General features: G+C 46.7%; 1 protein-coding gene across 1 annotated transcript; it reads left to right on the top strand.

Annotated features, from left to right (window-relative positions):
• Positions 1–955: 955 nt before the first annotated feature.
• Positions 956–2,202, top strand: LOC125941974 (uncharacterized). The gene has a single exon (XM_049659858.1). The coding sequence runs from the start codon at positions 1,290–1,292 to the stop codon at positions 2,148–2,150; it is 861 nt and encodes a 286-aa protein (XP_049515815.1). The 5' UTR covers positions 956–1,289; the 3' UTR covers positions 2,151–2,202.
• The last annotated feature ends 11,337 nt before the right edge of the window (positions 2,203–13,539 follow it).

The following is a 13,539-nucleotide window of genomic DNA, read 5'->3' as shown; positions in this document are numbered from 1 at the left end:
AGGAGAGAGAACAAAAAACGATATTTCGTTTAAAAAGAAACATTGCTGTTGAAATCTCGGCGTCTTAGTAAAATCAGAAACCTTTATAAATACACGAGAACACACAGGACATCCAACACATGAAATGCACGCTGTCTGACGACATTCTATAAATAAAACAATTTGTATATAAGCTAAAATTTGGCAATGCGTCAGACACAGCAATCGGGTGCCATCTCACGCAGTCGTTAGCCGTGAAGACAACACATCGACGTACTTTTGTAAATACGTATACGATATTTCTCGCTGAGAAATTACGAACACAAACGGTAACTTTTCCTCCTTGAATTTTTGTGCCCATTCAGATCAAATAGTCCCCTGCGCTAGCACACTTAATATAAGAAAGCAAATAAACCATAAAGCTTCAGCCAACATCAACACGTTTCAGGGCAATTTTCATGAAACTGTATGCTATATCTACACTGCCACAAAACAAGGAAGATTCGGAAAGCTGTTAGGGTCCGCGTATACTACGGACGACTAGCGCCACCTGGCATCAAGGAGCCCATTTAATTCTGGCTTGTGAGAGCGGACACGAGGGAGATTCGGGAGGAACGCGCCGAGCCGAAGCACATGGCATCGCTAAGTTCCAGTTTTTCATTTGAATAAACAACCTTTTGTTCCAACTGAAGCGTGTCATCGTCATCACACACGGCTGCCGTGGAGACGAGGACTTCAAAAACGAACCTGAGGCGGACGGAAAACTGAAGACGAAGCGAGAAAGCGAGGCTGTCCGCAGCGAGTGCAGCCAGCAACGACGACCAGCATAGAAACGATCACACAGAAGTGAAAAACTGGCTCCGGCACCAACGATCTGCAGCTTACGACGCCACAAGGTAATTTTGAAGACAGTCCTTTTACAACTCGCTTGGAGACGCGGACGAACCACGACGAAAACGGAACTATGCGAACTCGAGTGAAACGACGAAGCTCGCGATGCTCAATACAACGCTGCAAATGATGGCACGACTTCTCGAAAGGCAATTGGGAACACCGTCCAGCACGTCGAACGACAGTGATACCAGCGTTCCACTGCAAATAACGACAACACCGGACGTAACAGGAACTTTGCCGACGTACTCGGGAACCGAGTCGGATAATTTTGAACAGTGGAAAACTGCGGTGGAATCAATGCGTGATCGTTGCGCATGGACGGAAGCAGCGACGCTAAACGCAGGCATTTCACGACTTAGGGGCCGTGCAGCCGCTTGGCATCAAACGACAGGTAACCAGTACAATGACTGGGCATCATGGGCGACGGCGCTGAAAACGGAATTCGATTTTGCCAATGGGTTGCTTACGTTGACGCAAGAGCACAGCGAGAAAACGAAAGCATGACGGACTACATGTACGCACGCCTCGAGCGCATCAGACGTGGTTCATACAAACTGTCCGACGACGACGTGGTCGACTGGCTCGTACAGGGAGTGCGTTCAGCAAGTGCAAAGCCAATTTTGGCAGCCTTTCACGATCTCCGACGCGGAACTATCCGCCAGTTCTTGCATTACGTGCAACAACTAGACCGGCGAGATGTTGGACTGAAAGACGACAGAAAGCCTCCAACACTCAGCAAAACTCCGAAGCCGACCGAAAGAAATACAACCGACTCTGCGAACACTCCGGCGCCGAAATACACACGTCAACCGGCCGACACATGTGCCCGTTGCAAAAAGAAGGGACACACAGCGATAGACTACCCCGATCCAGACACACGTACAGAAGACGAAAAAGCAGCAGCAGCACGACGACGTCAAGCGAAAAGTCCAACACAAGGCATCAACAGTGTCGCCATCCCAGACACTGGTGGGCGCAGGATCATACTGCTGCAAGCCAATGTAAATGGCATCGCGTCACATGCACTCTGGGACACAGGCTCAGCAGTAACGCTTATCGATGAACAGTTTGCACAAAACGGCAACATTGAAGTTGCTACGGACGTGGACTGGGTATTGGGTGGTCCATTTGGCAACTCGTGCAAACCTACTGGTGTGACTCAAGTGAACATTGTTATTGGTGCCGCTTGTGCGACAGTGGAAGCAAAGGTAATCAAGAACCTTCCCTATGAGGTGATGGTAGACCTCGACTGGCGACAAGCCATTCCATTCGACTAAATTGAGCGCTTTGACAACGGCATCCACACGATCAAATATATTCCGAAACGAAAAAAAAGGATGTGTACAAACTGACAAAGAATGTATTGGAACCACAGCCATCGATGTTCAAGTTCAAGTTCATTTATTTACCACATACATGGAGTTTCACAGAAGTGGTTGGGACGAGGGAAAAAAAGCTGCATTAAAAACAGCTTGACTAGCCACACGTCCCCGGTTCACTATGGCAGCATGGCAGTAAAAAAAAGTAGATTTCAACATCGGTGTTAAATGAGAAAACACATGATATCCACAGAAAACATATTTACAATAAGTGAAATTTAACTATCAACATATTTAGCACAGCATGCTTAAAACAGAAGTGTTAGAGAGTGTGCGAACATTTTCATAAGAAATCTTGAATGTTTGAAAGCCATAGTTTGTGCGCGGCCGGGGCACGTACCATTCTTCCGAGTGTCTGTTTTGGCGCGAAGAAGGATTTAGTTGCAAGTTAGCTACACTGTGTACATTATCGCGATTTTTCACAATATCAGATCTAAAGGAAAGTAATAAAGTGTATTCATATAGCACGTTCAATTTAATTACATTATATTTAACGAATAGTTCTGAAGTGTGTGCATTATATGGCAGGTTTGCAACGGAAAGCAGGGCCTTTTTTGTAGGATAACAAGATTATTTATGGATTGCTGTGTTCCGTTACCCAAATTAGGTTACAATAACGTAGATGTGATGAGAAGAGTGCCTTAAATATCGAAAGCTTTTTAGGAACTGGCAATATACGCTGACATTTTCTCAGTACGCCCAAGATCTTGCAAAGTTTGTTTTGTAAAGATTCCGTATGGTGATACCATTTCATATATTCGTGAAACATTACATCAAGAGATTTTGCTGTAGAAGAAAATTCAAATTTATAATTATTCAACATGAGATTATAAGAATGAGTGGGCTCATAAAGCGGGGATTTAGAGCGAAAAAGAACAACTTTAGTTTTTGAGCAGTTAATTTGTAAAGAACTGTTAAGTGTCCAGCCACATATTTTATCTGTCAACTTAGCTAGATTCACGAGATCATGAATATTTGTTCCTGAAAAGAAAAGACTAGTATCATCAGCATAGATTATGTATTGGGCTGAAGGGTCGACATTTACAATATCATTAATAAATATAACAAACAAAAGCGGCCCCAATAGCTGCCTTGGGGAACTCCGTATTTAACAGGTTGCATAGAAGACAGAATTCTGCTTATCGATACACATTGATGTCTGTTAGCTAAGTAGTTTTGAATTAGATTGAGGGCAACACCACGAACTCCATAACACTGCAGCTTTCCTATTAATGTTTCATTAATAATTGTATCAAAGGCCTTGGACATATCCAAAAATATGCCAAGTGTGATTTTTTAGCTTCAATATTTTTAAGAATAAATTCTTTTTGAAACAGTAGAGCACTTTCTGTTGAAAAGCCTGATCTAAATCCATATTGCGATTTTGTTATGACGGAATGTTTGTCAAGAAAGTTTGACAGTCTAAGATGAATAATTTTTTCAAGTCCCTTGGAGAATAGGGGAAGGATTGAAATAGGCCTATAATTACCGAGAGTGTTTTTATCTCCACTTTTGTATATAACCGTTACCTTAGCATTCTTCATATGCTGTGGGAAAATGCCCGTTCGTAAGGAAAGATTGTAAATATGTGTCACACACGGGCTAATACGATCAATAATATATTTAATCGGCTCCATTTTTAGACCGTATATATCCTCGCTCTTACTCATCTAAAGTTTCTAAATACTCTTAATACTTCGTTTTCATCAGTTGGGCAAAAAAATATTGATTCCTTGAGCGGCACGGGTAAGTAATCAAAAGCGCTATCTTGATGTGAGCTCTCAGTTACAGATGTAAAGTATTCATTGAATTTGTCGGCTAACTCCTTGCCTTTGATAACTTCATTGTCAACTACAAGTTCTAAACTATTTCTTACTCTACCTCACCCGCCGTGGTTGCTCAGTGGCTATGGTGTTGGGCTGCTGAGCACGAAGTCGCGGGATCGAATCCCAGCCACGGCGGCCACATTTCGATGGGGGCGAAATGCGAAAACACCCTTGTACTTAGATTTAGGTGCACGTTAAAGAACCCCCGGTGGTCCAAATTTCCGGAGCCCCCCACTACGGCGTGCCTCATAATCAGATCGTGGTTTTGGCACGTAAAACCCCATAATTAAATTAAATCTTACTCTACCTGGAGATATGATGGAGTGTAATTTATTCCACATTTGTTTGATATCTGTGACGCCCTCAAACATGGTATAATAATAATTTCGTTTTGCTTGCCGTTGTAACTTAATGATCAAATTTCTACATTTTTTAAACATTATCAAAGCATCTGGATTTCGGTTAACTAAGAATGCATGATATAGCCTATCCTTCTCCTTCATCATTTTTAGAATCTCTGTAGTAAGCTAAGGTTTGCGGGCACGCTTTGGTTTTTTAAAAACCTGAAGTGGGAAATGTTTATTATAAACTGAACTGTTCGTTCGGATAAAATAGTCGAAAGCTAAGTCAGCACAGGAGATAGAAAATAAGTCATCCCATTGCGTTTACTCAATTTCATCACGAAAGCGCGAAAGAGAGGTTAAATTTACAGCTCTATAATATATACCAGAAGCAGCCTGTCTGGTTGAGCAGCGTGATTGGTGTACAATAAAAGAAATAGGTAGGTGATCACTGATAGCAGTACAAATAGTGCCAGAAAGTACGGAATCGGAAGGAAAGTTTGTTATGAACAGGTCTATTAATGTTGCACTCGAGTCAGTAATACGAGTAGGAGTGACAATAACATTCGATAAAAGTGGGAATCAAGAAGTGCCGAAAGATCCTTTTGCTTATTTGTGCTACCTAACATATCAATATTCAGGTCACCTCCCAAAACGAGTCTATATCCATTGTCATTAACAAAGGAAAATATGTATCTAACAACTGTATAAAATTGTTTATGCTGCCATCGGGTGGTCTGTACACTGCAACAAACACACAGTTTCCTACTTTAAGACATACAATTTCAATATCATCCGTGCATTGATACCATTCGTTAAGGAATTCATATCTCATCTCATGTTTAACATACATACATACGCCACCTCCTGTCCTTGTTTTCCTATTTAAATAAACTGAGTTATAACCTGCGATATTAATAACGTCTGAGCCATCACGGTACCATGTTTCTGTTAGCATAATTATGGAAAAATCAAATTTAAACTCATCAAGAAGAACAAAGAGGTTGTCCTCTTTGCAACGAGCAGACTGCATATTAATGTGAAGCACAGCAAGGGATGAAATGCGCTGGTCTACAATGCGTGAATTTAGTTCCGATGGACTAGAGCCTATCGTATTAGAGTCCATTAGTAGACCGTGGTGATATCATATGTATACAGAAATTAATTATAGCAAATATAACAAAACAGCAGCCCTTGAATAGGGTAAACGTATTCACAAAAAATGAGGCTGAATCATTAGGAAGCCACACGTTCGTTGCACAACGTTAAAATAACTAGCATAGACAACAGAGAAGTGATATATGGCACTAATCCAGCACACAGAAATATCGACAGCATTATACAAAAGTTCAGTTGCATAATATTGATGAAGAGTAGGGGCATTGGTTACACAAAGGGCTGTGTAATATGAAGAAATAGGTTTGGACACTCTACAGAAGGACAGGGTTAAGTTTTCCTGTCTAACAAAGTGATCAAAAAAATAAAGGACAATGACATGCAGGTTCACAGCTAAGAAAACCATTTTTCCACCTTGACGACCTGTTAAACAACTTGCGCGAAGTCCTCTTCGCACGTTGTGCGCAAAACTAGTGTCTTTTCCAATTTGCGCATGAGAACTTTGCCTTGAGACACCCAGATAAACTTCCATTTATTCTCTCTACTTGCTTGTCTCGCCTTTGCTAGCAAAATTTTGTTTTCGCGACAGAGGTGCTCATTTACATAGATAAAAGCATCTGTGTCATACCCTAAATCCCTTGCATTCAGTTTTCGTTTCCTTGCTGCCGAAAGCATTCTGTCCCGGGCAGCTCTCAAACGAAACTTTACGACCACATACGTCCTACTCTTATCTCTGGATGGCACACGATGCACAACGGCTATGTCATTCTCAGTGACGCCGGCCTTCACATATCCCGCAAGTTTTCCAACTTCCTTGAGAAGGTCCTCATCTGGTACAACCGGAAGCCCTTGAATTTCAACATTCATATTTCTGGAGTACTGTTTCAACTCAGTTATCTCACTCCTAGCCTGGTTCAGTTCTTTTTTGAGGAGTTCACTTTCAATGCGGCACTGCTCATTGTCAGCCCTAACAGCAGAAAGCTCACCACGGAAGCCCTCAACATCAAGCTTGAAGTTTTCGAAACCATCACTCAAGAATTGTACGGATCGTTGAAGACCAGTGATTTCCGACCAAATTTCATCCTTTGAGGTACTGATACGAGCAACATCACTTTTAATGTGTGACGCAAATGAAGCGAGCTTAGTCACCAACTCAGTCAATTCCTTGACGACCTCTTTAATGCTTCCCGGCTGCTTCTCAGCCATAGCCTTAGCAAGGTTGTTTAGGCCACTAGAATTCATTTCCCTGCACGACTCAAGGTTGACAATAAAATACAACAACACAGCAGAAAATAGAAGGCTTTCACAAAAAATAGAACCCAGCGCAAGAGGCCAGGTACGGCTCTACATTAGCTTAAAGTACTACACTATTCATGGCAACACTCACGGCAGCAACAGCGACGGGAGAGCAGTGTGCGCAAGGGCGCGATAGAAAGTATACACCAACCTACAATGTAGTCGAAGAGTAGAATTAGTTTGCGCCCGCACACCGTCGCCGTCGCTGCCACAGTGAAAAGAATGCGATTCCCGGGAACACCGCCCCCAAGATGACAGCGATAATCCGAGGTGGCAGCAGCCTCACAGAGATGGCAATTCTGGCATGGAATCCGGCCCTGGTGCAAAGCAGGAAATATGGATTGTGATGAATCGGTGCAGTTATTTCAGTAGCCGGGTAGACTGCACAGGGCTCCTTACAATTAGATTAGGTAGGCACAGGCAACTGCAATGTAGTCGAAGAGTAGAATTAGTTTGCGCCCGCACACCGTCGCTGTCCCTGCCACAGTGAAAAGAATGCGATTCCCGGGAACACCGCCGCCAAGATGAGAGCGATAATCCGAGGTTGCGGCAACCTCACAGAGATGGCAATTCTGGCATGGAATCCGGCCAATCAGATTGGGCAGGCACAGGCAACTGCAATGTAGTCGAAGAGTAGAATTAGTTTGCGCCCGCACACCGTCGCCGTCGCTGCCACAGTGAAAAAGATGTCAAACTTTGTAACAGAACTTCAAAGCCCAGACAAGTTCACAAAGAATGAAAGCATCGAGATATCGAAGCAAACCTGCAATCAGGCAGAATTTTCCTCGACAGACCTCATCAAAGTGTGTGGAGCCATTGACACAAAGGCAACATTAGGACGTGAAGCACCCACACTACCATCAGCAGAAGAAACCGCCCAATTCATTCAACATAAACCTGTTCCCATTGACTTCACGGAGAGTCAAACAGAAATGTTGAAGGCTTCTCTGCTAAACAACATTAATGTCTTCATCCACCCTAACAACGACATGGGTCTGTGCACACACGTCGAACACACAATTGAACTCACCAACCAGAAACCAGTTAGGATGCAGCCCTACAGCACAAGTGATGCCAATAGGAGGTTCATACGGCAAGAGACACAAGAGTGGATTAGGAAAGGTATCATCCGCCCATCAAGGTCTGCGTATGCCTCACCAGACCAAGCGCACCACGAGACTAAGCCAAAACGATTGCGTGTGGACTACCGATTTTTAAACGCAAAGACAGTGAAGCGAGCCTACCCCATGCCAAAAGTCGACACACTCATTCGAAAAGTTGCAGGATCGCGATATCTCTCAAAGCTTGATGTTAAGAAAGCTTTCTTGAACATACCACTGCGTGAAGAAGACATTTCTAAAGCCGCTTTCGTAACAGAAGATGGACACTTCGAACCATTACGAATGCTGTTTGGCCTATGCACCGCTCCCGCATCAATGCAGACTGTCATGAATGAAGGTCTTCGAGAACTCATTGACAACGGCCACGTGATTGTCTACATAGACGATGTGTGCGTCTTCACAGACACCATTGAGGAACACATCGAAGTGCTTGACAAGGTACTGGAGGCTCTTCATGACCTAGGACTGCGTGTTGTGTACAGCAAGTGTATGTTTGCAGAAAAACAGATACCATTCCTTGGACTCTTGATATCACAAGAAGGAGTGACGATCGATCCACCGCGCATTGCAGCGATAGCGAACTACACAGTGCCACAAACAAAAAGTGAGGTGAGGTTCTGCCTTGGACTGGCGTCACATTACCGCAAGTATATAAAAGACTTCGCAAAAATTGCTCGACCATTGACACTTCTCACGAAGCAAGATGCAATTGTTCAGTGGACACCTGAATGCTAAGATGCCACTAAAGGAACGACTAACCAAGGCACCTATCCTGGTGACTTTCAATCCAAGTCTACCGACACAAGTACATGTCGACGCTTCCCACACAGCACTTGGAGCAGTCCTTACCCAAACACACGGCGACACCTCACGAGTAGTCGAATATGCAAGCAAGAAAGTCACAGAGAGTGACAGCCGCAAGCACTCGACAAAACTTGAGGCAATTGCAGCTCACTGGGCCATAACGGAACTTTTCCATCCTTACCTCCAAGGACTAGAACACTTCGAGCTCATTACGGACAACTGGGCTGTAGTACACATTATGTCGAAAAAGAACCCCAACAGGCGATTTGCACCCATTGTTTTAGACCTATCCTCATACCATTTCACTGTGCGTCACACGTCTGGCAAGGCAAATACGGTGGCAGATGCGCTATCAAGAATGGTCAATGCAGTGTTTGTGCTGAAGGCAAATGATTCCCGCCTTCGCGAAGCTCAGCACAAAGATGCAGAACTGATCGCCATTATTGTAGACATCGAAACTCCCGGTGAAGCAGGAGGCCAAAGCAAAGTTGGAAAAGTTACTAGATCATCAAGGACATACTAATGCACAGTACAACCCAACACGGCAAGACGATACATCGTGCTGTGGTGCCAAAATCACTTCAATCCGCTGTAATACAATGTCACCACGATCATGCAGGTCATGGAGGCGCCCTGCGAACAAAGTCCAAGCTGTCTAAACGTTATTACTGGCTAAATATGGACCAAGATATTGCAAAATATGTGCGAGAATGCCGCACGTGTCAACAGCACAACCATGCAACGGGGGTACAACCAGCAACGCTCAACCCGAGGGAAGTACCACGATCACCATTCCATACAGTGGCCATCGACCACGTAGGGCCAATCAACTCAGCCGAAAGAGAACAAGTACTTCATAACTGCAGTAGACGTTTCTAGAAGATTCATTGTGACACGGGCACTACCGAGTAAGAGTGCGTCACACGTGATCCAATTCATTGAGGAAGACAGTCATGGAATTTGGCATTCCAACAGCCATAATCAGTGACAATGACAGTGCGTTCACGTTAAAGACAACTAATGACTACCTTCAGCATCGTCACATTCAGCATGTCTTCACCGTGCTATACGCGCCATGAACCAACGGACTTGTTGAGAGAGCAAACGGTCGAATTCTCCCGCCTTTGCGCAAGAATGTCGATGGAGACGTTGACAACTGGAGTGAATACCTTGCCAAAACAACGTTCGAAGTCAACACACAGTTCCGAGCTGGACTCAAGTATTCACCTTTCGAACTGTTGTTTAATTATACAGCTCGAAGGATAATTGACAACCAACTGGAAGTAGACATACAAGAGCCCCAAGAAGACACTGACAAGGCCAAGCACGACCGAAAGCACCCGCAAGCACCGTATGAAGTAGGCGATCAAGTATGGTACGAGACTTCCGCAAAAGCTGGGAAGTTTGATCCTTGGTATGATGGACCATATACGATAACTCAGCGCAACAAAGAAACGTACACTATTTCAAGAACGAACAACAACCGCACAGAAACAAGGTTGGCTACCGCAACGCAGTTTAAGTGCTTCTACGAGAAAACACAGGACACAACTTCACAACTGCAAGACGACACCACCCAAACTACTCAACCCCCAACGGCTTCCTATGACCGGCCCAGACAAGGAAAGCCACCACGTTGGCTCGAAGATTTCGTGACAGATTAGTGTAATGCGAGGACGCATTATTTAGGAGCCCGGGTGTGCTAGGGTCCGCGTCTGATGATGATGATGATATGATGCCTACCCTTTGTAGCGGGCGGGCATGGCTACCTCTATGGTGAACACCACGCCCTAGCCAAAAACTTCTGCTTAAAAAGAAAAAAAAAGGAAAAGGAAAGAAACAAGTCTATGAACACTAGTGAACCCAATCACGCGTGCACTGTTGCCCAACGTGGGCCGTTAACACTTGAGAGTTTCTGCTTTCCAGCGCTCGAGGCGCCCCTTCGTCCATGCTACCAGAGTTTTGTCGACACCACAATCGGGATCGCCCATAAGACCGGGAATTTCAAAGCCCAGGGCTGCGCCGATCGTGATATCTTCAGCGGCTGGTGCCCCGATCGCGTCACACAGAAGGACTACGTGGTCTATAGTCTCCGCTTTGCCACACGCACGGCACACTACACTGGGGACCTCGTCACTAATTCTTCTTTGGCGAGCTAGTGTGCGGAGGGCGCCGGCTCGTGCCTCGAAGAGCAGCTTGCTCTCTAAGGCGTTGTCGTAGAAGTCCACTGCTGAGATTTCCTGTTTGTGTTGGCGGTAGACGGCCAACGTCGACTTCGCCGCCATCACCCGCTGCCACTGCGCTGCCTCTTCACACTTCACTCGCTGCCGAGCCCGGTGCGCCCACGCCGCCGATGTATCTGCACTGAATGGACAGTTAAAAATCCGTATTTCCTTTCGATGCGGTAAATAAGTCTCACCCATGGCGTGCGCGACAGGTCGCAGACAGTTAGTCAAACACACGCCGCGCCCATCGTTCACGAGGCATACAGAGTAGTCGGCCGCGGTAAGCGATCTTGCTGATTGCCTCGCGCGCCTCAAAGCTTGACCACCCTATGTCGCCTTGTATGGCCTAGTTTGCCACGGCGCCATGACATCCGAGAGCTATCCGGCCCACTTCGCACTGTCTCCGTTCAAGCCACTCCCGCGTGGGCGCCGACATGCAAACCACGGCATTCGCGAAAGTTAAGCCCGGCACACGCACCAGTTTCCATATGTCGCGCACCATCTGGTACCGGTTGCAACCCCACAGAATCCATCGACGGAGGACGCACTGGGCACGAAGCGCTTTCTGTCGAAGGCTAGTTTCGTGTTGGCCATAGAGGTCTAGGTCGCTTGACAGCTGCACCCCTAGGTATTTTATACGCTGGGCATATTGACACTCTTGCATCACCCAGCCGTATGGTGACTTCGTGTGTACCTGGTTCCGCGAGGTGAACAATCGCCGTTTTCTTGCAGCTGAAGCGGAGCCCAAGGCGTGCAATCCCGGCGTGGCAGATGTCAATCAGTGCGCGAAGGTCTTGTGGACCCTCTGCCATCAACACCAGGTCATCAGCAAAGGCAAGGCCTGGCAATTTGCAATTGTCATTGACACCAGCCGTATTATACCGCAACCTGAAGCCGAGACCTCAGCTGAGGAGTTTCCGCTCGACGCTGGTCAAGTACAAGATGTACAGGTAGCGGGGACAACGGGCATCCCTGGCGCAATCCCCTCATGACCCTGACGGGGTCGGACTGTACCAATCCGAATTTGCCAATGACCACGTTATCCGACTATAGGCGCCTTATGGTAGACAGAAGCGGCCCGGGCAGTCCCTTCTCCGCCAAACAGTCAATAAGTGGAGCATGGGGGACGTTGTCATAAGCTCCCTCGACGTCTAAAAAGCAACATAATAAGGAGCGTTGTTCCAACCTGGCGATTTCTGTGCACTGGGTGAGGATGAACAGGTTGTCCTCCAGCCGCCGGTTTGGGCGGAAACCGTTCTGCAGCTCGGTAAGGACGCGTTTCGACTCGGCCCATCCACTGATCCATGCTTTAAGTATTCTTGCAAACAGCCTGTACCGCGTTTCGACTCGGCCCATCCACTGATCCATGCTTTAAGTATTTTTGCAAACAGCCTGTACAGCACACTTGTGACTGTGAGCGGGCGGTAGTCTTCGATGAATTCCGCTTGACCACCTTTCTTCGGAATGAAGGTTACTCTACCGATACACCATTCCTGTGGTATTGGCGCCCCTTTAATTATTCCTGTTAGCAGGCCCGCAAGTTGCTCTTTTGCCTCCTCGCCAAGGCTTTTAACCACGCTGGCTGGCAGGCCGTCTGGCCCCATGGCTGTTCGGCCACTTATATGCGCTAGTGCGCGGTCGATTGCATGTGTAGTGACCTTCCACTCCACGTCTGGGCTTATAGAGACGGCATCCCCGCAAAGACGCAACCTCGCTGAGGCACGCTTGACGCCTTGTTGTGCTCTCCAGCCTCACTCACGACCCCGGACCCATATAGTCGATTGAGGTGTTCGGTGAGATGCTTTTCCGGTTCCCTGACTGGGTCGCCAGTGACGGCATTTGTTAGCTGAATTGGAAGCTGGTTGGGCCGATCCAAGGCCTAGACGTATCGCCAAAATTTTTGGCCAGCGGGTTTTCCCTCAGCTCGTAGCGAACGCATGAATTCGGCATTGTACCTTGCGATTTTCGCTTGTACCAGCTCTTGGACTGTATGCTTCAGGAGCAGATACTCAGTCCAAGCCGCCAAACATGCCTCACTGGGCCCCTCCCTGACGAGCGATCTGCGGTGGCGGTTAGCCTCGCGGCGTGCCTGCCATGCTCTCTTCACTTCCGAGTCCCACCACGGATTTCGTACAGCGTGCGTAGACCGTTTGTCGCGGACGACATGTCGTTCCATCACTAAGAGCAGGGCAGACGTACTCCTCGTACGTTGTGGCCTCGTTCCTCCAAGGGCATGTCTCAAACTCCTCCATGACAGCCTGGACTGCCTTACTCGGCAGGTACGTACTCTGTGTCTGTGGACGTCGGGCCCGAGCTCCCCGGCTGCCTGAGTAACTGAATTCAAGTAGGAGGCGATTGTGGTCACTACACAGACTGTACAGGCCTTTCTCATCAATGTCCATTCGCCGGAGCAGAGCACCAAGGCGCGGGGACACCAGGGCATAATCAATGGACGTGCAGCTGCCACAGGCGCACCACGTAACCTGTCCATCACAGGACGACCCCAGGTTCGCAATCTCTAGTTGCAAATCTTCAGCCATTTGTAGTAGGAGTTGGCC

Source organism: Dermacentor silvarum, unplaced genomic scaffold, assembly GCF_013339745.2.
Source record: "Dermacentor silvarum isolate Dsil-2018 unplaced genomic scaffold, BIME_Dsil_1.4 Seq762, whole genome shotgun sequence".
In the NCBI taxonomy this organism is placed as follows: domain Eukaryota; kingdom Metazoa; phylum Arthropoda; class Arachnida; order Ixodida; family Ixodidae; genus Dermacentor; species Dermacentor silvarum.
This window is presented reverse-complemented; position numbering and strand designations above follow the sequence as displayed.